At 44.7% G+C, this 27,869-nt stretch overlaps 2 protein-coding genes across 3 annotated transcripts in view; one reads left to right on the top strand and one right to left on the bottom strand.

Moving 5' to 3' along the window:
- Positions 1 to 1,095: 1,095 nt before the first annotated feature.
- ECHS1 (enoyl-CoA hydratase, short chain 1) lies at positions 1,096 to 2,500 on the bottom strand. Its single transcript, XM_040410829.1, has 2 exons — positions 1,520 to 2,500; positions 1,096 to 1,239 (listed from the first exon to the last, which is right to left on the bottom strand). Exon 1 carries the CDS (start codon positions 2,474 to 2,476, stop codon positions 1,604 to 1,606), a length of 873 nt encoding a protein of 290 aa, XP_040266763.1. The 5' UTR covers positions 2,477 to 2,500; the 3' UTR covers positions 1,096 to 1,239; positions 1,520 to 1,603.
- Positions 2,501 to 2,602: 102 nt separating this feature from the next.
- SYVN1 (synoviolin 1) overlaps positions 2,603 to 27,869 on the top strand; it is a 35,323-nt gene continuing 10,056 nt past the window's right edge. The window contains exons 1-10 of one of the 2 annotated variants that reach the window (XM_040410827.1): positions 2,603 to 2,778; positions 6,988 to 7,143; positions 8,669 to 8,761; positions 13,070 to 13,222; positions 14,112 to 14,160; positions 15,535 to 15,638; positions 19,321 to 19,447; positions 23,061 to 23,160; positions 23,944 to 24,009; positions 24,594 to 24,710. In XM_040410827.1, the coding sequence (XP_040266761.1) occupies positions 2,770 to 2,778; positions 6,988 to 7,143; positions 8,669 to 8,761; positions 13,070 to 13,222; positions 14,112 to 14,160; positions 15,535 to 15,638; positions 19,321 to 19,447; positions 23,061 to 23,160; positions 23,944 to 24,009; positions 24,594 to 24,710 (974 nt within the window). In that variant the 5' untranslated portion in view covers positions 2,603 to 2,769. Of the gene's footprint in view, positions 2,779 to 3,059; positions 3,130 to 6,987; positions 7,144 to 8,668; positions 8,762 to 13,069; positions 13,223 to 14,111; positions 14,161 to 15,534; positions 15,639 to 19,320; positions 19,448 to 23,060; positions 23,161 to 23,943; positions 24,010 to 24,593; positions 24,711 to 27,869 lie in introns of those variants that run through there. The other variant, XM_040410828.1, reaches the window with a different exon arrangement.

The following is a 27,869-nucleotide window of genomic DNA, read 5'->3' as shown; positions in this document are numbered from 1 at the left end:
CAACTCCCATTTTATTGTCACCTAGATTTCTACTTAATTACCATCAGGGCATGTGAAAGTCAATACATTTGATTTAGAAATAATTTTAATAGTTGATTCACTGGAACCCATTATTTCTGGAAGAATTAAAAGGGTTCTCAGGAATTAATACAATTCCGGTAAATTAAAGAAAACACCTTTCATTATTTATGACGGCTCGATTTGGCTTTGAGAAAATCATCATAGGAAATAAAATGGCCGTCTAAGGCTGGTTTCACACGGGCGTTGCGGGAACATGTGCGATTTTTCAGCGCGAGTGCAAAACATTGTAATGTGTTTTGCACTCGCGTGAGAAAAATCGCGCATGTTTGGTACCGGTGTTCTGTAGATTGTATTATTTTCCCTTATAACATGGTTATAAGGGAAAATAATAGCATTCTGAATACAGAATGCATAGTAAAATAGGGCTGGAGGGGTTAAAAAAATATTTTAAAAAATTTAACTCTTAATCCACTTGTTCGCGCAGCCGGCATCTGTCCTGTCTTTAACTGTGAGCAATAGGACCTTTGATGATGTCACTGTGTTCATCACATGATCCATCACCATGGTGATGGATCATGTGATGAACGTAGTGACATCAAAGGTCCTATTGCTCACAGTTAAAGACAGGAGAGATGCCGGCTGCGCGAACAAGTGGATTAAGGAGAGTTAAATTTTTTTATATATATTTTTTTAACCCCTCCAGAGCTATTGTACTATGCATTCTGTATTCAGAATGCTATTATTTTCCCTTATAACCATGTTATAAGGGAAAATAATAATGATCGGGTCCCCATCCCGATCGTCACCTAGCAACCGTGCGTGAAAATCGCACCGCGTCCACACTTGCTTGCGATTTTCACGCAACCCCATTCATTTCTATGGTGCCTGCGTTGCGTGGAAAACGCACAATATAGAGCATGCTGCGATTTTCACGCAACGCACAAGTGATGCGTGAAAATCACTGCTCATCTGCACAGCCCCATAGAAATGAATAAGTCGGGATTCAGTGCGGGTGCAATGCGTTCAACTCACGCATTGTACCCGCGTGGAATACCCGCCCGTGTGAAAGGGGCCTAAAAGCCCCTTTAAGGTGCATTCACATGTACAGAATAGCACGATCTGCTGCCAGCAAACAACTACTTAGGTGTCCACATGAACCATGCTATTACCCCGTGAACAAGCATTTTGCTCATTCATTGGGCAATCAGCGGCACCTTCAGGCTAGGTCTACACAACGACATTTGTCGCGCGACAATTTTTATAATGGCAGTCTATGGTGTCGCACTGCAACATGCTGCGACTGCGGCGCAAGTCGCAGAAAAACCATTCGAGATGGATTTTTCTGCGACTGTCGCGTCGCAGTGCGACACCATAGATTGCCATTATAAAAATTGTCGCGCGACATTGGTGCAACAAAATGTCGCGCGACAAATGTTGCAGTGTAGTTGTGCGACAAATGTTGCAGTGTGGTTGTGCCCTGTCGTGTAGACCTAGCCTTACACTGGCAGATTATCGCTACGGAGCATTTGTGCATCTGGAGGATTATTATAACTAAATTTGCGCGCGGTCCAGCGGTCAGATTCTATTGGTCTTTAAAGTTTGCCTTCCTCTTTTCTACAAAAGCGCCCATTCCTTCTTTACGGTCATCAGTAGCAAATGTAGAGTGGAAAAGTCGCTTTTCAAGTCTGTTGCCCTGCGACAAAGATAATTCAAATGCTCCATTTACAGCTTCTTTCGCCATAGACACAATGAGTTTGGAGTTTTGGGCTATTTTCTCCCCACACAGGATGGCTTCGTCCACGACTCTGTCCACTGGGTAGACTTTGCTGACAAGTCCCGCTTCCTTGGCCTCTTGGGCGCTGATGCGGTCACCAGTAAGGATCATTTCCATCGCCAAGGATTTCCCGACGGCTCTCGTCAGTCGTTGGGTACCACCAGCTCCTGGAATGGTTCCAAGCAGGATCTCTGGTTGCCCAAACTGCGCCTTCTCTCCAGCGTAGATGATGTCACACATCATAGCAAGTTCGCAGCCTCCTCCAAGGGCAAAGCCATTGACAGCTGCAATGACCGGCTTCTTCATAGTGGAGACTCGGTCCCACTGGGCCAGGAAGCTGCCCGCATAGCACTGCTGGAAGGTCCGGCTCTGCATCTCCTTTATGTCTGCGCCAGCAGCGAAGGCTTTCTCACTCCCGGTGATCACAATGGCCCCAATCTGAGGATTCTCTTCGAAAGAGTCAAGAGCTCGGCGGATCTCCGTCATCAGCCCGTCACATAGGGCATTCAGTGCTTTCGGTCGGTTCAGTTGTATGAAGCCAATACTATGGCTCTGCCCTCTGTGCTCCACCAGAATGTACTGATATGACGGCCCGGCGCTATAGTCCCTGAAAAGCGCAGGGTGACATTGGTATCTGGGTACTACCAGCCGACAGACCCCTCTGCACAGTGCCGCCGCCATCTTCCGTCTCTGCGCATGAGCAGCTGCGGCCCACTCTGAGGTACTGCCTTTTTCTACCTAGCAACCAGTGAAAACCCGCCCTCGTCTATTGGACCGCGTCAGCTTCTCCAGCGTCTATCTTTTTTTCTATTGGTGCAATTATTGACATGCCAGCCAATCATGAGCAGCCACGGTCAAGCTTCCTAGGAAAGCTGGCAGCAGTGCACAGCCAACAAAGTGTTTCTTCTCTAATGGAACTGACGGCGGCTTCACAATTTACAGCATAATATCTCCTCTGCCAGCAGCCGCACCTGATGTTGCAGGTAAGGCCCACCCCCCTTGTACAAACGGTAAGTTGGTACATTCCTTGAAGGCAGTGCCCTGCTTGTGGGCGAAACCATTGCAGAAAGAGATGTCAATTTCCTTAGACTATGACAACCTTTCAGATTTGTAAAGACGCATATTTGATGTGAATGATACTAGTATTAATATGACTTATACACGGTGTTCTGTATAAACGTCACTATAACCGTGTCTGTGTTCACCCCGCACTGTTGTGCATATGGATCATTCCAACCGGAAGTGAGGTGTCTGTTGACTTAACCTCTTCCTGTTTTGGGGTGTTAGTAACAGCAACAGCTGGAAAGAGCGCAGATCATCTGTCAGTGGCCGGGGTAATGCTCATTATGTCTGCTTAGTGTGGGGGGCGTGGAGGTGCAGCTGTGGCACACATGGGGTGGGCAGTGAGGGGGCATGATGTAATGGGTGGTAATAGAGTAATGACGAATATTGCTTATTCACCTGTGATAATTGGCACCATGGTAAGCACTGCAGACACAAGCACCAATGCCTCCATATTGGGGAAGTTATATAGGAGATTGCTGTCTGTGCACTTACTAGAAGTGTCCCCTTCACCGAGCAGAGCACGTAGGGGGAGACTTCCAAGCCTGGTGCCCCCAGGTAACGTGCAGCTCGCTCCTCGACATGCCTCGTGCGATGGAACACGGTACACGCCAAGAAAACCGGCGTCCGCTCCTGTGTTGTCGCAGGGTTTAAAGGGCTTGTCCAGGATAAGAAGAACATGGCTGCTTTCTCACTAAAAGAGCGCCACACCTATCCATTGGCTGTGTCTGGTATTGCAGCTGATCACCACTGAAGCGAATAGTGAGTTGCAATACCACACACAATCAGTGGACAGCGGTGGTGCTGTTTTTGAAAGAAAGCAGCCATGTTTTGGACAAGCCCTTTAATTACATGTTTTTTAATGCAGAAAACTGCCACATCCCGTGAATCTCCATTATCAGGCTGAATGGTAAATGTGATTGACCCCGGCACACGTTGCAGTGCTGATTAGTGGTCGTTTTTTGCATCCGCATTGATCGTTGTCTGCCAATAGGTTTCTTTTTAGATTATTCTGATGCAGTTTGTGTGATTTATTTATCTTCATGGGTTTTATCTCTATGGAGCGGATTTTGCTGTGGATATTGGCTTATCTTCCTTTTATATGAATTGTGTTAACATTTTGTGACATTGTTGCGACATTTGCATCATATGCTTTCTTGTTATTGTGTACGTTTTATGTTTCTGATGACGTAGCATCACTTTTAAAGAGGACCTGACGCCTCTCCTGTCACGTCTGTTTTATTAACTACTTGTATTCCCCATGTAATAATGATTCTGGAGCATCTATTCTTATAACTCTTTGTTGTGGCGTTCCTCTTTTATTCCTGCTAGAAATGTAATAAAGGTAGTAGTGATTGTTACCAGTTGGTGGCACTTCCACTGGCAGCACTGATAGTGTCAGACTGTTCAGGGACACGCCCTCAACTGGTAACAATGGACCTTTAGGGCCCTTGCACACGACCGTATGCCCTCCGAGACCTACAGTCCGTGAGCGGCAGTGATCGTGTACTCCCGTGCGCACGATCAATGCCCGCTCATGGACCATATGTCTCGGAGGGCATACGGTCGTGTGCAAGGGCTCTTATTCATAAACTTCTGGCATGAATAATAGAGGAATGGCACAACACAGAGTTACAAGAACAGATGTTCCAGAATTCTCGTTTCATGTGGAAAACTGACATTTTGGGACTGGTGACAGGTCCTCTTTAAAGGGAAAAGCTGTCACCAGGCTCTATCCGAGGGCTGCATAAAGTAGTGACGGTCACCCTGGTTATAGTCTCGGGTCACCAATAAATAGGCAGTCGTTTTCATAAAACCGCAGTTTATCTGGTGCAGCGGGAGAGGAGCGATGTGCACGTCCTCTGCCGTCTCAGCCCACCGCTGTCAGCTTTGTCTCTGCGCACAGTAAAATGGAGAGAGTGGTCAGACCCTGTCATGTCTGAACGCGAGGACGTGCGCTGCATCTAGTAAAATGTTATTGGATGGAAATGGCAAGAAAATAATAGACAAGACGCCGCTACAATAAGGGTCTGATAGGGCTCATTCAGACGGCCATATGCTATACGCAAAAATGCGGATCCGTTTTTTTGCGGATTAGATGCTGACCCATTCACTTCTATGGGGCCCTTTTCTATTCCACGGTTCTGCAAAACAAATGAAACATGTCCTATACTTGTCTGTAAAAATCAGGACATGGCCCCATTGAAGTCTATAGGTCCGCAAAAGTACTGAATGATATCCGTTTTTTTTGCGGATCAGCAAAAAAACGGATAGCATTCAGTATTTTTGCGGACAGCATACGGCCGTCTGAATGAGCCCTTATACTGCTGTCAGAAGGCAGATTATAGTGACAGGTCCTGGATTATTCCTACTGCAGCCCAGAGTCAGATAATCTACCACAGGAACAGATTCTGGCTTCTCAGGGCTCATGCACATGACCGTATGTATTTTGTGGTCCACAAAACACGGATCCGCAAAAAAAAAGCATGACGTCTGTGTTTTATCCGTTTTTTTTTTTTTTTTTTTGAGGATCCATTGTAACAATGCCTGTCCTTGTCCACAAAACGGACAAGAATAGGATCTGCTCTATTTATTTTTTCCGGAACGGACTTGCGGACATATGGAAACGGAATGCACACAGAGTCATTTCCGTTATTTGCAGACCCATTAAAGTGAATGGTTCCACATATGGGTTGCAAAAAAAGGAACGGACATGGAAAGAAAATACGGTCATGTGTTCACTCTGGGAAACGCGCTTTATGTGTGGGCATTGTTTTCCAGCCTGAACTCTGCTCCAGTGACAGGACCCGACAGCGTTACAGCGATTTATAATGCTGTGTGTCCCTGCCCGACATACACTGTAATGAATTGTACTGACATAATACCTATGTTGTATGTTGGGCATGGACACACAGCATTAGAACTCGTAGTACCCAAAATGCCCTTTTTCTGGTATATTTCATATATATTTTTTGTAATAACTGAACTTGGTGGAAAGTAGTTGATGAGGAGATTGTACGAAGCGAAATATAGCAAATCAAGCGTGAAGTGGTTAGATGTGGCATCCCAGATGTATCCTGCAGGTGCCAGGACCTCATGCGTTGGTGAAACCAGCCCTGCCCACGCAGATGCCATATGGCGCCCCGCTGTACCTTTTATGTCTTGATGTCGTGGCGTCTTTTGCTGTATGACTTATAAATGCTGGGTTTATTTCCCAGTGTACTGTGATGCCGACTGCTGTGTATTTCAGGGCTCTGGAGACGCCCATCAAAAAGCATTTTTTTCTAGGTTGCGTTGCACCCAGCTTCTCCTGGCAGCATAGGAAATGGAGTGTAACATGGTGGCCATTGAGATGAATGTAATACATGGGTAGCTTGAGTCCTTCTCTAGCTCAGTCACGGGGGCTTTGCCTTTGCACTTAGAGGCTCAGCACTCTGCAACCGCTACGCCCTCAGGGCCAGGCAGTGTAAATGTGATCATGTCTGGCCCTGTCAATAAAAGTGCAGAGGGCGTGGCAGAGAGAGCGGAGCAACTAGGTGTAACGGCAACGCCCCCATTGCTCCTAGAGGATCATTTGCATAGATTAAAACATTTTTCTCAGCAATGCGGGCACATATGGACATGGGACCAACACAGATGCCTTCAGCTGCCAAGCGCACATGTAACAGGTCAGCCAGTGTCATAGGTACAAACCTGCTGACAGATGGACTTTATGTGCACATCCCATTTAGTGTTCTCCTGTGCTGAATGAAATTGTGACACATGACCAAAAACCGTACGGTTTGCACCACTGTTACTGGCGGCATGGCTCACTACCAGTGCCATTTAGCACATGAGCTTACTCTTAATACTGGAATATAATGGCTCTTGGACATGTGAACATGGATGCAGCATCCAGGCTTTCATTCCATATTCATCTCTAGGGCCCGGCAAAGCGTATTCCTAGCACTGGACATGTCAAATGTGCAGGATTCCAGCCGGGGGCAGTGACGTGGTTCACCTTGTGCACATACCCAGATTACTTCCATAAATGAGTCTGTCAACATGGAACGTTTTTGGTATATGTATTGTGTAACCTGCTTCTGGTGATTGCAAAGTACATAAAGCATTACTCTTCTCATTCTGTACAGGGTCCCTCCCCGCCCTTGAGCGCCAAGATGAGGACAGCAGTGATGACGGGTGCCAGCCTGGCACTTACAGCTGCGGTGGTGGCTCACGCTTATTACCTCAAGCACCAGTTCTACCCAACAGTTGTTTATCTGACCAAGTCGAGTCCCAGTATGGCTGTAAGTAAATGCAATGGAATAATCGTAGGTATAGCAGTAGAAAAAAAGCTATGAGAATAGCGCTAGTCGTCTAATGATTTGTATTAGGGCTTCCGTGCATTGGGGGCCGCAATTGGCAGTCCCTAATGCAAGGCAAACATCCGTGCGGCTGCCGTGACGGATCCAGACCCATTCAACTTGAATGGGTCCGTGATCCTTCCCCACTGCAAAAAAATAGAACATGTTCGAGTGAATGGGTCCGCATTCGTGATGCGGGGTGCACACGGCCGGTGCCCACATATTGCAGACCCACAATACGGGCACGGCCGTGTGCATAAGCCCTTATGCTGTGTATTGAGTTTCTGGCATGTACATACAGGAGGGGTATTTAAGGCTGTGTTCACATCACAATTTTGGATGCAAAAGTGTAGTAGACTCTGCTTTTCCATCCTGCAGAGTCCAGCAAAAAAATAAAAAAACATATCCGTTAAATGGTATGATTTTATTTTTTTAAGATGGCGGGGGATGCCTCTGTATGTCTTTTGTCTGAGGCATGTGTATATGTTGAACGTGGGACAAAAATGTTATGCAAACACGACTTTAGCAACACCGTGCAAGTCACAATGCACAGAACAAAAATTATATTAAAGGGATATCCCAGTTTCAACCGATAAAGCTAAAAGTGTTCAGATATTTTAGAGGGCTGTCGCCCCAGTGCTATTCCCCGACCCTCAGTCCGGTAAATGTGGACGCAAACAGCATAGACTCCATATTCACAATTTTTGGGGACCACCACCAACATTATCCATAGACATCGTAAGGAGGCCAGAAATTTCTCCATGGATAATATGAGATGCATATGTATACATCATTGCACACAATGAAAAGAAATGTGGAGCAGGGGTTTTATGTAGTAGCAGTTTTTTTTAATGTTGTATGCATCTGAATTTGCTAGACTGAGCTGGACCCGCAGCGGGGTTCATGCTTATCTGGTCCCTGCAGCTGGATTCTAGCTGCATTGCTCCACAGCCGCCTTGGCAGGTCCATGGTCGCTGGGAATCAACATTCTGTTGACGGGCATCATGTGACCACTGCAACCAATCACTGGCCACAGCGATGACCTGTCACCCATGCGGCACGTCACTGGATCACGTGCTGCACTGGTGTGACGGGTCACTGCTGTGACCAGTGGTTGGCTGCAGCGGTCACATGAAGCAGTCAACAGTATGTTGATTCCCAGAGCGGCTGTGAAGTGATGCATCTGGGACCCGGTAAGTACGAGCCCTACTGCGGGTCCAGCCACCTTGAAGGAGATCTGTAAAATTTTAGTCTTTGATAACCCCTTTACTAGTTACTACACTGTCATCTAGTCCGCACAGCTTCCATAGAGGTTGTTATCCAGCCTTACTAGGCCCCTATGCTGTACACTTGTATTGATATGCTGTGATACATGCTTGCTTCCATGTTGATGTATATTTGTTTCGATTTGCCATTTAGGAAATGGATAGTATTTGTATTAATTTTGGGTTTTTCTCTTTTGCCTCAGGTGCTTTATATACAAGCGTTTGTCCTAGTCTTCCTCCTAGGAAAGTTCATGGGCAAGGTATTTTTTGGTCAGTTGAGAGCAGCTGAGATGGAGGTAAGATGTGTGGCTGGGATTGGGTTTGTGAAGATCCAGTAACCGTTATGTTGGACTATTTGTACCCACACCAGTTCTCAGAAAGGCTACTTTCACACTGGCGTTTTTACTTTCCGTTTGTAAGATCCGTTCAGGGCTCTCACAAGTGGTCCAAAATGGATCAGTTTTGCCCTAATGCATTCTGAATGGAAAAGGATCCGTTCAGAATGTATCAGTTTGCCTCCGATCAGTCTCCATTCCGCTCTGGAGGCGGACACCAAAACACTGCTTGCAGCGTTTTGGTGTCCGTCTGACGAAACTGAGGCAAACGGATCCGTCCTGACACACAATGGAAGTCAATGGGGACCAGTTTTCTATGACACAATCTGGCACAAGAGATTTCCGCGCAGGTGCAATGCGTGAGGTGAACGCATTGCACCTACACTGAATCCGGACCCATTAATTTCTATGGGGCTGTGCACATGAGCAGTGACTTTCACTCATCACTTGTGCGTTGCGTGAAAATCGCAGCAAGCTCTATGTTGTGTGTTTTTTTTTTTTTTTTTTCACGCAACACAGGCCCCATAGAAGTGAATGGGGCTGCGTGAAAATCGCAAGCAAGTGCGGATGCGGTGCGATTTTCACGCATGGTCCTTTTCCTCAAAGAAGAAGAAAGAAGATAAGCCGGGCTGCGCGAACAAGTGGAGTTAAATTATAATTTTTTTCTTTAACCCCTCCATCACTATTGTACTATGCATTCTGTATTAAGAATGCTATTATTTTCCCTTATAACCATGTTATAAGGGAAAATAATAAAATCTACACAACACCTAACCCAAACTTCTCTGAAGAAGTTCGGGTACCAAACATGCCGTTTTTTTTTTTTTTTCTAACGAGCGTGCAAAACGCATTAAAATGTTTTGCACTTGCAGGGAAAAAATCGCGCATTTTCCCGCTACGCACCCGCATCCTATCTGGCCCTCACACGCGACGCCCGTGTGAAAGAGGCCTAAGTGTGTTGTGCACACATAGCTGTCAGTCACTGATAGGACTGCCTACTGGAGAGTAGAGATTTAAATCAATAAATGACACGTTCTGATGAATCTTTTACCATAAAACATTAATCTGCTCAGCTCTTCCTGCTCTATAATATGCTGCCTGCAGTTTGCGCTGCATTTTATAGTGACAGCCAGGGATTGCCTCACAAAGGATATTTCTGATGCTGTGGTCCTGGGCCCCCTGTTCCTTTTCATGCAGTGAAGAGGCGTAGGCGAGCATACTCCCTGCGCTCCTTTTAATGTCTGTTGGGCCGACGAAATAGACAAGCACTGTACTGAGACGCATGCAGAAGACCCATATACATTGAACGGAGCAGCAGTGTACATTTGTAATCTTTGCTCCTCACTGTATACGTGTAGTAAGGGGTGTGGGGTTTCCACATCCCATTCTAGTGATTGCTGGGGGTCCCAGACAAGTGACCCCCAGCAATCATACATTTATCACCTATCCTATCCTGTGGTTAGGTGATAAATGTCCCTTCTAGGAAGTCTCTCTATTACAGCCGTACTTTCTAAACTGAGCTTCATTGTTCCAAGGTGCTATCCTCTCCCTAGAAAAAACGCTTTTAACCAAGCAGAAGCTCAAGTCTGAGGAGTGTAGTATGTACATTACCTAACAACCAACCAGTGATTATACAGAAGATCCCCATGAGATTTTAAGTGATGTTTCTACCTTAGTAATCATTTTTAACGCTTCTACAGAAAAATAAAAACCAAAATAAAGCACTTTTACAAGTACATGTTTTGTTATAAATTCCTACTGTTTTGTGAAACAGACTATTAATAAAGACTAACTGGAAAATGGCAGATTCTTTTTTATTTATTTAAAATTTTGAGTTCTGCGTCACGCGTATACATCTCCTACTCATACCTATGTGTCTCCATGGTTACAAACATCAAACAAATTCTGGGTACAATTTGATCCTGAAGTCACACTGCTCTCCGTATGTCGCCTACATCATGTATAATAGCAAGGAGTAGGGGGGTGATGGGAGTATAACCGCACAATCAGACACCACAAGATTTGTGTGGGGTCCTTAACCATAGAGACACATAGGTCAGTACAGGAGCTGTAGACACAAAACGATAGATATATAATATATATTGCTTTAGAAGCATTGAAGTTATAATAAAAGGCACTTAAGGTATGAATTATTCATGCACTGATCAGTAGTACTGATATGGGGAGGGGGGGGGGGTTACTATTTCTCCTTGTGGAGGGTGCCTACTAGGCATAAGGAGTATTGTACGCCTTGCAGAGCTCCATTGGGGGGAAAAAGGTGTTCAAATTACAAACCGGATTCCAAAAAAGTTGGGACACTATACAAATCGTGAATAAAAACTGAATGCAATGATGTGGAGGTGCCAACTTCTAATATTTTATTCAGAATAGAACATAAATCACGGAACAAAAGTTTAAACTGAGAAAATGTACCATTTTAAAGGGAAAAATATGTTGAATCAGAATTTCATGGTGTCAACAAATCCCCAAAAAGTTGGGACAAGGCCATTTTCACCACTGTGTGGCATCTCCCCTTCTTCTTACAACACTCAACAGACGTCTGGGGACCGAGGAGACCAGTTTCTCAAGTTTAGAAATAGGAATGCTCTCCCATTCTTGTCTAATACAGGCCTCTAACTGTTCAATCGTCTTGGGCCTTCTTTGTTGCACCTTCCTCTTTATGATGCGCCAAATGTTCTCTATAGGTGAAAGATCTGGACTGCAGACTGGCCATTTCAGTACCCGGATCCTTCTCCTACGCAGCCATGATGTTGTGATTGATGCAGAATGTGGTCTGGCATTATCTTGTTGAAAAATGCAGGGTCTTCCCTGAAAGAGATGACGTCTGGATGGGAGCATATGTTGTTCTAGAACCTGAATATATTTTTCTGCATTGATGGTGCCTTTCCAGACATGCAAGCTGCCCATGCCACACGCACTCATGCAACCCCATACCATCAGAGATGCAGGCTTCTGAACTGAGCGTTGATAACAACTTGGGTTGTCCTTGTCCTCTTTGGTCCGGATGACATGGCGTCCCAGATTTCCAAAAAGAACTTCGAATCGTGACTCGTCTGACCACAGAACAGTCTTCCATTTTGCCACACTCCATTTTAAATGATCCCTGGCCCAGTGAAAACGCCTGAGCTTGTGGATCTTGTTTAGAAATGGCTTCTTCTTTGCACTGTAGAGTTTCAGCTGGCAACGGCGGATGGCACGGTGGATTGTGTTCACTGACAATGGTTTCTGGAAGTATTCCTGAGCCCATTCTGTGATTTCCTTTACAGTAGCATTCCTGTTTGTGGTGCAGTGTGGTTTAAGGGCCCGGAGATCACGGGCATCCAGTATGGTTTTATGGCCTTGACCCTTACGTACAGAGATTGTTCCAGATTCTCTGAATCTTCGGATGACGTTATGCACAGTTGATGATGATAGATGCAAAGTCTTTGCAATTTTTCGCTGGGTAACACCTTTCTGATATTGCTCCACTATCTTTCTGCGCAACATTGTGGGAATTGGTGATCCTCTACCCATCTTGGCTTCTGAGAGACACTGCCACTCTGAGAAGCTCTTTTTATACCCAATCATGTTGCCAATTGACCTAATTAGTGTTAATTGGTCTTCCAGCTCTTCGTTATGCTCAAATTTACTTTTTCCAGCCTCTTATTGCTACTTGTCCCAACTTTTTGGGGATTTGTTGACACCGTGAAAATTGGAATCAACGTATTTTTCCTTTAAAATGATACATTTACTTGGATTAAACGTTTGATCTGTCATCTACGTTCTATTACAAATAAAATATTGACATTTGCCATCTCCACATCATTGCATTCAGTTTTTATTCACAATTTGTTTAGTGTCCCAACTTTTTTGGAATCCGGTTTGTAGCTATTTTTCCAAAAAGAAAAGAAGATTCTGCCTCTGGTGCCACCCATTGGAAGATGCGTATCCTATAAGTCAATATTCGTCCTTTTAAACAGGCCTTGAGACATTAGTTAGGATTACGGCCAAGCCAGCACCTCATCTGCAGACAGCCGGATGATGGCCCTACTTGCGGAGCAGAGGGAGAACTGGCTTCACTAATATCTCAAGGCCTGTTGAGAGAGCTACTTTCCAGCAGGTGGCACCAGAGGCAAAGCTTTCTTTTCTTTTTGGAAAGAGCTAACTTGCCTAGTGGTTATTGATTGTTACAGACTTCTGTCTTGCCTGTGATATACAACCATCAGAGCTATTATTAATACCGTCTTCTCTGTGTCGTCCTGCCCTCAGCACCTCCTGGAGCGCTCGTGGTATGCAGTCACAGAGACCTGTCTGGCTTTCACGGTCTTCAGGGATGACTTCAGCCCACGTTTTGTGGCCCTCTTCACTCTTCTGCTGTTTTTAAAGTGTTTCCATTGGTTGGCTGAGGACCGTGTTGATTTTGTAAGAATTTTTCTTATTTTCCATACTTTTACGGCGCTAAAGGAACAGTATTATGACATTATGTGTAGATCTCTCTCTCTTATAGTTAGTGAGTATTTTAAAAGCAGCTTTCCTGTTTCATTTTAAAAGTTGAAGGGAATCTGGCATAGCTGGCCATACACATTAGATGTTGACCGACTATCTAGTTTGTATGGTGTCCTCCCGAATCTCTTACCTGACAGCTGATGTTGTGGTGAGATAAGGATTGGGCATGTTGGATTTCAGCTGCCTAGCACCACAATTGTATAAGCATTGCCATTATTTTTTTTCCCAATAATTGGCCTCTGTATAGGTCAACAGTGTCTAATCGCTGGGGGGTCCGACACCACATCAGCTGTTTGACAAGGCACCTGTGATCGCTGCGTCTTTCTCGCAGCTTACCAAGCACAGCGTAGTACATTGTATAGTGGCTGTGCTTGGTATCGCAGATCAGCCCTATTCAATTCAATGGGACTGAGCTGCGCTTGGGCCACGTGACAAATGTATATTACATCGCTGGCCTAGGGTAAGCCATGAGAAGGCCACGGTGCTCCAGGAGTGGCAGTGCCTTCTCAAACAGCTGATCGGGGACAGTCCTGGGTGATCGGATCCTCATCGTTTGGGAAGAGTCGTGAGGCCCCCATACATTAGATGGTTGACGAGTGCAGTTGGTGGGTTCAGCCAACATAAATGTAATATGGGTTGCCCGACTGCCTATCCAGGTAATCCTTTTCTTGGATAATGGGGGAATGGATGTAGATAACATTTCCGGAGATTTCTGCTGTCAGGGACTTTATAGTAACCACCTGCACACAGCAGCATAAAGATCATTGGGAAGGTATTAACGATAATTTATATTTGTGTAATACAGATGGAGCGCAGTCCGAACATTTCCTGGTTATTTCATTTCCGTATTCTTGGTAAGTGATGATATATATATATCAACCTGCTGCAAGTTTGTCATTTGTTAACCCCTTAACAGGGTTGTCCAGCTGATAATCTCTTTTAAATTTGACCAGTACCTACTCAGCTCCCTTTCGGCGCTGAAGGCCCAGTCTGCGCTGTAAACTTCATGACAAGGTCACCTGCGCCTCTTCGGCCAATCACCGGCCTCAACAGTAACACATTCCCAAGAGCCATGTCACTGCTGATTTGAACACAACGGCACATATGACCCCGTCAGGAAGTTTACAGCCTGGAGACCAGAAGGGGCGCAGATCAGGCACTGGGACGGAGAAGGAGGGAACAGTTTATTTTTATTTTTTTTGTTAAGGTAGAATGCAGTACTGGCCAAATTTAAAGGGGCTATATGGCTGGACAACCCCTTTTAAAGGAGGCTTTTTGAGAAGACTTCCCTAGCATGGCCAGACCTTCGGAGGGAATCATACTTGCCTGATCTGTGCTGATGGGTCCCCGCTCCATTGCTCCCCCAGGTCGCCACTGCCAATCTCCCTGCGTCAACAGACACATGGGGTACACGGCATCTCTGCGGCAAGTCATTGGCTGTAGCAGCCACATGACCTGCTGGATCAAACTGCATGTTGACTTGGGGAGACCTGAGAGCCTGGGGGGAAGGATGGTGCCAGAACCCATGAGGATCAAGTAAGTCTGATTCCCTCGGCAGGTCTAGCCATGCTGGTGGGCCTGCCCGAGAAGCCCCCAGGGGTGACCAACCCCCTTAAGAGGACCTGTCTCCTGACATGTGTATGTTAGTAAACAGACAGTATTCCACTTAAAATAACAATTCTGGAGCATTGATTTTTAGAACTGTCTTGTGCTGTTCATCTATTACTCCTTCTGGAAATGCGTGAATAAACAGGTCAACTATCACAGTCTGACACTGTCCCTACAGATTGTGATACCGTCCTTTCAGTTCTGACAATGTCAGACTGTGTAGGGGCACAGTCAAGGAAAATAGTTATCAGCTATCAGTGCTCTCATGCATTTCCAGGAGGAATAACAGAGGAGCAGTACAACACAGTTCTAAAATGAAATGCATTCCAGAAGAGCTGACAGGCTCTCTTTAAACAGTACGTTTTCCTGCAGAGTATTAGAGCATTGTATGTCAGTCTTTGCATGGCTGAGTGCTTGTGTTACTTAGCCTGGTGTGTAGTGGTTCAGTATCACTTCCTCTCTGTATCGGCCGTTATGTTTTGCATACAGCTGGCTTCACTAGCTCAGTGCCAAGGTTGAGCTGTCAAATGTCGAGATTACATGGGTATTACATCACACTTGGGACATTCCATAGTATTTGTAGTTTACGGTTTTTTATACCATGTGTTTATTCCTCCTAGCACTGATGCTCCTGCTGGGTGTGCTGGATGTTCTCTTTGTGTCTCACGCTTACCACAGTTTGGTCACCAGAGGGGCCTCCGTGCAGCTGGTATTTGGATTTGAGGTAAGAAACCAGTCCTTGTAATCAGATATACACATGCGCCATCTCAGGAGGGAATTTAACATACATCTTGACACCTGCAAGAAGGGTTCCCCATGTAAGAGTCTCTCCAATCTCTACACTGTAATGAAATATCAGTAGTAGGCAGCAAAACATTATGGATGGTGGTGGTCTGACCCCTGGGACCCCCACACATCACTGTGCAGGTAAAATCTCTGGGTGAGCTGCAGCTCTAAACTAGTATTCATTGCTGTGGATTTCTACTATTTAAGGGTCCATTCACATGACCGTATTTTCAAATAAATGCGGATCAAATGAGGACCCATTCATTTCAGTGGGGCCACAAAAGAGGCAGACAGCACACCATGTGCTTTCAGTATACATATGTCTGTTCTGCAGGTCAGAAAAAAATAAAAATAGAACCGGTTCTATTCTTGTCCCATCTGGATATTTAAGAAGGTCCAGATGGGTGTCACTAGTTGGGGGGAGTGTCCCTGCACAGTCTGACATTATCTATTTAGTGCTGCTAGTGTCAGACTGGGCAAGGACACACCTCAACTGGTAACGTCCATCTGGACCTTTATTGCAAACTGCTAGCAATTGATTCATAACTTCTAGCAGGAATAATACAGGGATGGCACATCACAGTCATAATAAAAGATGGTCCAGAATTGTTGTTGTGAATGCAACAGACATAAGGAGAGGTGACGGGTCCTCTTAAACTTCCTCCTGAGCCTTTCTAGCAGGGAGGGAAGTTCTCTAGTTGCCATACACCTTCAATAGCTGTCGGTAAAACTCTCCTTCAGCCAACAGCTGTTCTTCTCATTTTGGCCTCGTACATGCGCGCACCGCTGAGCCGAGTGTGCATGTGTTTTCAGTAGGTAGAGGGGGAAAAAGTTGCTGCCCGACACCTGGTGGCTAATCTCCTGTGAGAATAATGGATTGGGCATAGTTAAAATCCAACTTGCCCAACCCTTCTTTTCCCTGACATCACCTGGCACCCCCCATACACATAAGAAAGCCGCCTGAAATCTTCAAGCACAGATTGATTTTACCTTTACAGCCAGCACACAGGTCTTGCAGAAGGGCTGTAGTGACCGGAGTTTATATGGACCAGGAGGGTTGGCCCTGTGTTTTTCATTTTAATTTTCATTACAGCGGATGGTGGACATTGATCTCCTAATTCATACCTCTGCAGATTATTCCTCACCAATGTGTCAGTCTACTAGTAATTGTAACACTTGCTTTCAAATCACATATTCCACCACTGCTAATTTTAAAAAATTTCCTTAAAGGAGTTATCGAAGAGTATAAAAAGCTCCCCCATATGCCGGGCCCCTCACATTGAATATACTTACCCCGCTCCCTGCGCTGCTAACATGTATACATACATTTTAGTCATTACATAAATGTAACCAGCTTTTGTAATAAGAAAAAGACATGGGACATTAACATGAACGCCCCTTCTCCAGCCCAGGTATTCCGTTAGAGCTTGTTAAATCCTTCTGTATTTCTATTGGGTCAGTCCTCATTGGGCTTATTGGTGCATTGATCTACCACATGGGACCCCCTCGGGGATGATAAGTATGCACTGCATGGTAGACCCCATGGTTGTGTCTATCATACTCCTGTCTGGTGCCATAAAGATATACAGTCCATCTGCCCAGGTTGTTAGATTGTTTCCCTATAAGGCACCATGTCTTCAGTCAAAAAGGTGATACTATCGCATGTATTTCCTCATCTGTTGCGAACATTTCAATAAAGGCTTGCCATTTTTTTGTATGCCTGTTACACGTTAGTAAATTTGACGAGGCCGGCATCCTTGTCACTGTCCCCAACATGCTTGCGCTCTGCCCTGTCCCACCCAACTGTCGAAAACCGTCCATGTGTTGCAACTATTTTTATGCTAAAAGGTGGTGTAAAAATATTCGTATGGCCCCAAGTAACATTTACTAACTGATGCACAGTCGAAAGTGATCTCATACTTGGGGAATGCTGCACTTTAGTTACTTTACCCCTGTATTGTTACTTTGAGGATTGTTGTTTAGTCTGGGTCCATAACCCTTTCTACCCAGGAAGTTTTTACGTTTTTGCGGTATCGTTTTGCTCTCCCTGCCTTCGCAGAGCCATAACTTTTTTATTTTTCAGTTCACATAGCAGTACAAGGGCTTGTTTTTTGCGGGACAAGTTGTACTTTCCATTGCCACCAATTAATATTGCATATGATGGGAAGCAAAAAAAAAATTTCCAAATGGGGTGGAATTGGGGAAAAAAATAATAATAATTTTGCCAGTTTTTTTTTTTTATTTATGACTTTCGATGTGAAATAAAACTGACCAGTTACTTTCATTCTAAAATAATAAAAACCTTGGGAAAAAAATCTGTTTTATTTTTTCGTCACCATATTCTGACCCCTATAACATTTGTGTAGTTATGTGTATGGAACTGTGTGAGCATTCAGTTTTTGCGGGGCGATCTTTACTTTTCATTGATACCATTCTGGGGTGAGTAAGACTTATTATTATTATTATTATAATTTTTTTTTTTATCACTTTTTTTTTATTTAATTTCTTTTTTTTGTGGGAAATGAAGTGACCAAAAACGGTGAATCAGCCATTTTGACTTTTTTTTTCCATTTCGCTGTTTGCCAGAGAAAATGTTTTTATATTTTTATAGTTTGAGGGTTCTCGCACGTGGCGAGACCCATTATAGTTTGTTTTGGGGAAGGGGGGTGAAATTAGTATTGGGAGTCTATGAGAAAAATGCTAGTTTCCTATGGAGCCCTGCTACAGACAGGGGCTCCATAGGAAACGCTATGCAGCAGCCTCCTGTCATTCTCTGACAGGGGCTGCTGCATACAAGCTCCGGCTCTTCTGATCACTGCCGGGGCATACCAGGAAGCGCGCGCTTCGGGGTTTGCATGCGCTCAGATGCCGTGGTCAGGTTTGACCATGGCATGTTGTTGTGTTTTTTTTTTTTTTTTTTTTTTGTATTTACATATTGATGGCCTATCCTCCGACTCCTCGGACCCTCGCTAATAAGCTGTATGAAAAAGCCACAATGCTCCCTGACATCATGTTCATTGGTCACATAGCCTAGGCCTGTGATGGCTAACCTCTGGCACTCCAGCTGTGGTAAAACTACGGATCCCTAGATGCACACTATCTTGGCTATTCTCAGAACTCCATAGAAATGAATAGAGCATGCTGGGAGTCGTAGTTTCACCACAGCTGGAGTGCTGGAGGTTATCCATCACTGGGCATGCGCAACTCGGGCCCCATTCAAGTCAATAAAGCTGAGCTGCAATACCAAGCACAGCCACTATCAAATGGACGGTGCTGTGCTTGGTAAGCTGCAAGGAGCCTGCTGAACTCCAGTGATCTCCTTGGCTTCCTCAAACAGCTGATTGTATGCGGTGCCAGGAGTCGGACCCCTGCCGATCTCATCAATTTGTAAATCCCAGAGAACCCCTTTAAAAACCAGGGCCTATTATAATATTTAAGCCAAAAATAAATATACATAATTTCACATGTAATCTGGCCGCAACCAGATTTTATAGTGTTATATTGGGCGTTATAGTAACCCGAAATACAGGGGATCCTCTAAATCCAAAGTAAGGACACCTGATTATACGTTAGTACCACTGCCTTTTCACTGTTACTGACTGGTGTTTCTTTTTCTCCAGTATGCAATACTAATGACGATGATCCTCACAGTCTTCATAAAGTATGTCCTGCACTCTGTGGACCTTCAGAGTGAGAATCCATGGGACAATAAAGCTGTATACATGTTATACACTGAACTACTGACAGGTAAGCTCCAATTTTAGGCTGGATCTGCCCACGTCCTTCATTCAGTTTCCATTGTGGTTTTTCATGGAGTATTTTATTTTTTTCTTAAAGTTACTTTGAATAGTTACTGTCATTTCACACAACTTCAGTAGTACAGGTGAATGTACACGGGCAGTGATTTGGAGCAATTATGGGGAAGGGGCTTTTCTAGGAATGCAGATTGTGCTGTGTAAACAGGGTTCTGCTGCCCAGAAATGATTATTCTCTATGTGGACGAGCAATCACAGCAGCGGTACCTCATCCCCATACAGCGAAAGTGATTACTGCATGTAAATGCAGCGCCCTCCTCCTCTTACCAGCATGCAGTTATCAAGAATGAACGATCATTCCCAATAACTGGCTGCTATGTCAGGCGTTAAAGTTGTCCGTTATCAGCTGCCCTCCCTCCTTCCCTAAAACTAAGATTATCTCTGAATTCTGTGATCACCTCATTTTGTTAAAACCAAGAAGGGCTGCCTGCTTCTTGAAGTATCAGATTACATCACCCCTTAAACATTTGTAAAGCGTAGAGGTGGGAGCGAGCAGCAGGATGAGACAGACCAGCCATGATTCAGTAACAGTAATTGTTATATCTCACCTGCAGTGCTTTATTCCCATCTGTACAGTACAGCTCTGTAATGTCCAGTATACTCTTTTTGGGTGATTCTTAGAGAGTGAGAAAGCGAGTTGGCAAGGTGTCCTACACAGTTTTCTGAGCCAAAGCCAGAAGTGGGTTGGAAGAGAGTGAGAAATATAAAGGAAAGACTTAAGTTTCTCCTTCGTGCTGGATCTACTTCTGGCTTTGGCTCAAACGACCACAAAAAGCCATATATGACACCACCTTTAGGAAGCACAGCCTGTTGCCTCTGTATGTAATCTGTGGGGTGGCACAATATTACTGCTAGCCTCCATCCACCAGCTCCGGGGCACCAGAGAAATATAGATTGAGCCCACAAAGGAAAAAACTACTAGAAAATGCCAGCTGCAAGTCATATCATGTTAGAAATGGTGTGATTCATCGTGTACACATATGACGGCTTACATTTTATATATACACATTATAAAATCCTTTAAAAAAAATATATATTAAAGGTCATACCGGTGCCATGGTATTGATGACTTATTCTCAGGATAGACTATTAATATCAAATCGGTGGAGGGGGGTCCAAAGTCCTGACACCCCCGCTGATCAACTGATTCTCTTGAATCTGTGATTACCCTACACTGCAGCTACAACGTAGACTGTGTGCAGGTAAATATTGAAGAGGTCTCTTCAAACACCTGTTAAGTAAGGGTGTCAGGAGTCGGACCCCCACCAATCTGATATTGATGACCTATCCTGAAAATAGGTTGTCAGTATCATAAAACTGGAATACCCCTTTAGGGAGGCCTTGTAAAGTATATTGCTTTATAGCTGCTCTCCCCATATAGCCAATAAAGTGTTGATTTAGGTGATATATCTCTAAGAACCAGACTCGCATAGCTCGAGGTTGGACTGGCAGTGAGCTGAGAACAAGGAAGGCGAAACGAGATTTTCAGAAGTTACCCTATGTTATTCCCCATTTTAGAAGTGAAAAAAACATTCTGGGCAAACCCTATATCCTGTTTCTGCATTCATACATTTCTTGCCAACCTGTGGGTGGGTGATAAATGTCATTAGTGGGGGAAAAGTCTACATGAGAATCCATGTGTTGTGCTCCGTCCCCTCCAGTGCCATACTAGGCAGTATCGGTTTTGCTTCTACAGACATGCCAGTGCTCCAGACTATAAAAAATACCTAGTAGCCATTGACTCCTGAACTGAAAAATTTAGGAGCCAAATTAAATTTTTTGTCGCCAAATCGAAACCGATCAGATCAGCGTAGGGTTGTTTCGATACCAAAATTTTGATTTGCTTTCGTCACCATAAAAAAGTATTGCGATACTCAATACCGAGCAAAAAAAAAAAAGCCGCGTGCATTTAGCATTTTATGAAACGTTCGCCCATAACAGAACAGTCCTATCCTATTTTTTGGGGTGACAAAAAAATGGCGAATCGCATGGTTTTTATTTCTTTCTTTCTTTCTTTATTTATTTCTGTTACAGCGCTCACCGCATAGGAGATATTTTTTAATAATATAATAGTTTGGGCTTTTCGGACGCAGCGCTACTTACTATTAGCCCCCTTAGGGGCTGGAACCCTTGTCCTATTCACCCTTAGGCCCCTTTCACATGGGTGAGATTTCTGCGCGGGTGCAATGCTTGAGGTTAACGCATTGCACCTGCACTGAATCCGGACCCATTCACTTCTATGGGGCTGTGCACACGCATCACTTGTGCGTTACGTGAAAATCGCAGCAAGCTCTATGTTGTGTGTTTTTTTTTTTTGTTTTCTTTTTTCACGCAACACAGGCCCCATAGAAGTTAATGGGGCTGCGTGAAAATCGCAAGCAAGTGCGGATGCGGTGCAATTTTCACGCATGGTTGCTAAGATGAAAGTCTATTCACTGTATTATTTTCCCTTATGTGTTATTCTTCAATACAGAATGCTTAGTAGAAGGTCAATTGAGGGTTAAAAAATACAAAAAAATTAACTCTCCTCCAATTGATCGCGTAGCTGCCGGTCTCCTGTTCTTTCTTCAGGACCTGTCAAAGGACCTGTGGTGACATCACTGTGCTCATCACATGGTACATCACATGATCCATCACCATGGTAATGGACCATGTGATGAGCTCAGTGACATCACCACAGGTCCTGAAGAAAGAACAGGAGACCGGCAGCTACGCGATCAATTGGAGGAGGCGCGTCAATTTATTTAATTTTTTTAACCCTCATTGGCACTGCGCCACCAATGTTTATTATACTGGGGTGTTGGGGGGTGGGGGGGGGGGGGGCGCACTGCGCCACCAATGAATATAACTGACCTGTTAAAACAAATACAGGAGGCGGGTGCCGGAATCAAATAGCCGGCACCCAACCTCTATGACAGGGAGCTGCGATCCGCTGCAGTTAACCCCTCAGGTACCGCACCTGAAGGGTTAACTCAACTGCCGCTGGTCGCAGCTCCCTGTCATAGAGGTTGGGTGCCGGCTATTTGATTCCGGCACCCGCCTCCTGTATTTGTATTAACAGGTCAGTTATATTCATTGGTGGCGCAGTGCGCCCCCCCCCCCCCCCCCCTCTCCTCCTGTCTCTCTTCTTATTGGCGGCAGCACAGGGGGGAGGGAGAGACTCCTCCACTGCGCTGCTGAGAAGAACATCGGCGGCGGGGCAGAGAACTATCAGCTCCTGTGCCCGCCGCTGTATTCAACTGCAGAGCTGCGGCGGGTCTAGTCGCAAATGGGGACAAGACTAAAAAGTCTTGTCGCCATTTGTAAATTCTAAGTCGCATTGGATGGTCGCCATCTGGAGCCCTGTATGCGAGCAGTTTATAGGTGGCAGTTGGGGTCCTGAGACCCTACTGATTACTAGAGCAAATAGGATTGAGGAGCTCACCTGACAACTGTTCCCTTTCAGCTCATATAATTTATTTAATCACTGAGGTTGTCATTGCAAGATAGAATATGCAATATCGCCTAAGAGAAACCATTCATATTGTCATTCTCCTTTGTTCCAGGCTTTATAAAGGTTTTGCTGTACATGGCCTTCATGACAATCATGGTTAAAGTCCACACATTCCCACTATTTGCAATTCGGCCAATGTATCTGGCAATGAGGTAAGAGAACGGAAGTTAGAGGACCTGTCATGACTTTTACAAATGAAAACTGAGTACCTGAAAAAAATCCCACCGGCCCCAAGTTTTTTTGAGTGGTTTACCAAGGGGGCAACAACATATCTCCTCTCTCTCCAGCGATCACGGACAGAACTCGCCCAACCTGGTCTTGTGAGATAAAGTAGAAGGTTGCATGGAGGGTTGCATCCAAGTAAAGTAAAGAAAAACGGAATAAACGCAGGGGAGGGGGGAGGGGAAATTAGGTACTCTGGGGGTCAGTTATCAAACTGGTGCAAAGCAGATTCCTTCTTTCATTTTCCAAATAAGCTGTCCGAAATGAAAGGTGGTATATACTTTACACCAGTTTGATAAATGACCCCCTCTGTTTTCATTTGTAAAATTGTCAGGTCCTCCTCGTTTGCTGGGTTTTATAATGGCGTGCTTAATGTGCCCATTTCATTGTCTAACCCCGGAGAGAACTATTCTAGAAAGCCTGCAGTAGTTTGTTAGATGAAGGGAAACAGTTAATTGGACTAAAACCTGTGTAAACCCAACAGTAGAGTAGATTTGTGACTTTGTCTCACTGCTGAATGTAGTAATGGCATTCACTGAACTTCTAAAAGAAATTGTATGTCTTCCTCATAAGGAATGGTATGAGTGGTAAGTAATGGAGCAGTGAGTCAGATTGGACAATATGGAGTTCTTATATTTGTATCGTGCCGGGTGAATTAGATTCCTGGATGGATGGACAATTCCTATTATCTCCTTCTTGTTGTTTTCTTCCAGGCAGTTTAAGAAGGCGGTCACTGATGCCATCATGTCAAGGAGAGCAATCCGCAACATGAACACATTGTGAGTAGCTATTCTGAGAATCGCAAACATTGGTGATTTCAGTCTTAATTAATTTTTATTTCACTGTCTACCGTACCTAATCCATCTTATCTTCCCCCTACCCAAAATGGCTGTATACAGCTCATATTAAACTCCATAATAAGTCAGCTCCCTTTAGCCTTAGGGATAGCCAGAATCTTTTAGAGGGCTTCTCCTGGATCTAGAATAGGCCATCCTTGTTGGATCGGTGGGGGCCAGTCTGGGAACTCCGACATTCTGCACAGTGAAGCAGCAGGAGCACTGCGTTTCCTTCATTGGTTACACGGGCACTCCGACTAGTCTGCAGGATCCCACTCATCAGGAGTGCTGTGTTCCCTTCATTGTGTTCATCAGAGGTCAGACCCAACAGATCAAACATTGATGGCTTCTCCTAAAGATAACTGCTTCCTTGAAAGCTTTCAGATCCCGTGGCTATCATGGGACTGCCCACACAGGTAAGTGTTTCCAATAATTTCACATTAGGGAATTGCCATGTAAAGAATTTAGTAGTTGTTACATAGCAGATGATGAAGTAAATGTACTTATGATATACACTGCATCTATAGGTATCCAGATGCTACACCAGAGGAGCTGCAGGCAATGGACAATGTGTGCATCATCTGCAGGGAGGAGATGGTGACAGGAGCTAAGAGACTTCCCTGCAACCACATCTTCCACACCAGGTTAGTTCCAGCACAAATGAAATATACTGTATGCGCAGTGTCTACTGTTTCATACATATTGTAACCCCACATAGGTGTTATGGTAAGGAGAAGCGGCATGCGTGTATAGTTGTAATATAGGGATTTGATATAATTTCTGGATGCTACACTTTCATACTTATGGTCCATGTTTTCCCCAGAGGACCTTATTTCTTTGAATGCAGCATGATTTCTGACATAGAAGAGTTCAGAAGTTCTGATTGCCCAGTCCTTGTTTTCAGCACAGAACTACAAGATAATCTGACATCTCTCAAATCTAGAAGCAACAGCCTTAGCAATTCTGGTCAGAAAGCAGAGTAATAGACATTTAATGTTAGCATTTTAATTTGGCCTGTGTTTCTGGTCCTCCTTATAAAGGGGCTCTCATTAATGTAATAATTGTCACCCTGTGCACTCCTATAAAGTTACGGTCCCCTGTGTGCCCCCTACATTAGTACTGACCCTATTCATGCATCCTTTTGTGCCCCTTAAAGTCCAGGGTTTAAATATGGCGCTCGCCCATTATTGCAACCACAGCGCCTGAGCAAGAACAGTATACACACCTCTCACTTCAACCTGCTCTGATTTAGGGCTCATGCACACGAGCGTGTGTGCGGACTGCAAAGTATGAGCACTATTCGTGTGCTCGCTGTTTGCAAATGCGGAACCATTGACTTGAATGGATCCTCACCACAAAAAAATAGGACATGTTATATTTTTTTTCGGTGCAGATTCATGGACTTAAATCCCACTGAAAGCTTCGTAGTGCTTCCATAGGCTTCCAATATGTGCCTTTGCTCCGTATCTTGTGGATTGTGGACCCATTCAAGTCAGTGGGTCTGCATCGTGATACGGGATTCAAACGGCCGGTGCTCGTATATTGCGGACCTGCTGTTTGCGATCCGCAATACGGGCATGGGCGGTCTACGGTCGTGTGAATGAGCCCTTAGGATAGTTTGCAACTAGAGCCACATTCTTGACTTCAAAACGAGTCTAGCTGTAATCTAGCCTGAGAAAGAGCCCTCAGAATTGCCCCTCTCAGCAGCTGGACTTGGACAAAAAGTATTGTACTTTTCTGCTTGAATAAACTGAGTTTGAGCTAATCAGTGGGGGAGGGTAAATGCTGGAATAAATAAATTTTATTGTATTAGCCTTGTCTTCATGCAATGGCTGTCACTCCAGTATTTCAAAAGGCTGAAAAGACATTTTTAGTGGACAGCAATTTATGGCAGATTTATGAAACTTTCAAGCAACCAGTCACAGCTTTCATTTTAGCATCATAAGAATTAGAAGCTGCACTGTGATTGCTTGCTTTGGGCAACAAAGTGTAATTTTTCTTACCGTAAATTCTCTTTCCTTTAGTCCAAAGCAGCAGCACCCACGGGGATTTCTAATCCTCCTGAAAATGTAGGACAGGAGATGTCAATTAATCAATTTAACACAGCTCCTATAAAACTGCCTAACTTAGTCCCTCCTATTGTGTACTTCCAACTGAACTTCCAGTCATAATAAACAAATAAAAAATAACACTCAAGGTAAGTTTCAACAATCACTTTATTGGGTGGGTAAGTATGTGCTGCTGCTTTGGACTAAAGGAAAGAGAATTTACGGTAAGAAAAATTACACTTTCCTTGTCGTCCTACAGCAGCAGCACCCACGGGGATTTAGCAAGTAATCCTACAGGGAGGGCTCTCCATTATACCGCGGGCTGTATTACCGCTCTGCCAAAAGCCATCTCTCCTGTTTGTCTCATATCCAGTCTGTAATGCTTCACAAACGTGTTGGACGAGCTCCAGGACGCTGTTCTACAGATCTGGTCTATGGGGACAGATTTTTTCTCTGCCCATGATGTGGCTATAGCGCGAGTAGAATGAGCCTTTATGGGTTTTGGCGCTTCTGATCCATTAAGTTCATAGCAGATAGTGATAGCTTCTCGTATCCATCTGGATATTGAGGCTTTTGTTAGTTTTTCCCCCTTGTTCTTCCCTGAATATGATATAAACAGGTGGTCTGTCTTCCTAAACTGTCCTGTTCTCTGGACATATATTTTTAATGCTCTGCCAACATCCAGGGAGTGAAGTCTACACTCCTCCTCTGAAACCGGATCCGGGGAAAAAACGGGCAACTCAATCTGCTGATTTAGATTCGTAAAAGAAAGAACTTTCGGTTGAAAGGAAGGTAAAGTCCTCAGCAATACTTTATCTTGAAGAAAAATTGTGTAAGGCTCAGCACATGCCAGGGCCTGAATTTCACTCACCCGCTTGGCTGAAGTGATTGCCACTAAAAAACAGACCTTGAGGGACAAAAACTTTATCTCTGACTCTTGAAGTGGTTCGAAGGGAGCATTGCAAAGCTGATCTAGAACCACGCAGAGGTCCCACTTTGGGATCGGGTCGATGACCTGTGGCTTAAGCCTCCTTACCGCCTTGACAAACCTCTGTATTAGAGGCTCCTGTGATAATCTCCTTCCCAATGCAGCTGATAGGGCTGATATCTGGACTTTAATCGTGCCAGGCCTCAAGCCTTTTTCGAACCCCTGCTGCAGAAAATTCTGAATATCCTGAATAGTAGGAGACTGAGAGGGTACTCCATTCTTCTCGCACCAAAGATTGAAGGTTTTCTTGATTCTTAGGTAAGCTCCATTTGTAGAGCCTGCTCTGGATTGTAGCAGGGTTCTTATTACTGCCTCGGACAAGCCCTCTTGTATTAAAAGGGGGCAGTCAACATCCATGCTGTCAACTGCAGGTAGCGTAAATGCGGACAACATCTGTCGCCCTGCATCACCAGGTGCGGAATCTGTGGGAGCTTCCAAAGGGTGTTCTTGCTCATCACCACCAGTGAGGCAAACCATGCCCTCTTGGGCCAGTACGGACATATTAGAATTGTTGAGACCTGGTCCCGTCTGATCTTCTGCAAGACCTTTGGGATCATAGGTATGGGCGGAAATATGTAGGCCAGTGTGAAGTCCCACGGGACTGAGAGGGCATCCAACCTCCAGGGGTTGTCCCCCTTGAATAGGGAGCAAAATAGAGGAACCTTTGCATTGTTCCGAGTAGCCATTAGATCTATCTGGGGACGCCCCCAGCGCTTCATGAACTGCGCAAATATTTGTGGGTCCAATGACCATTCTCCCGGAAGGGG

This window comes from Bufo bufo, chromosome 10 (genome assembly GCF_905171765.1).
Source record: "Bufo bufo chromosome 10, aBufBuf1.1, whole genome shotgun sequence".
Lineage (NCBI taxonomy): Eukaryota > Metazoa > Chordata > Amphibia > Anura > Bufonidae > Bufo > Bufo bufo.
The sequence above is the reverse complement of the archived record's forward strand: the minus strand, read 5'-3'. Positions and strand labels throughout refer to the sequence as shown.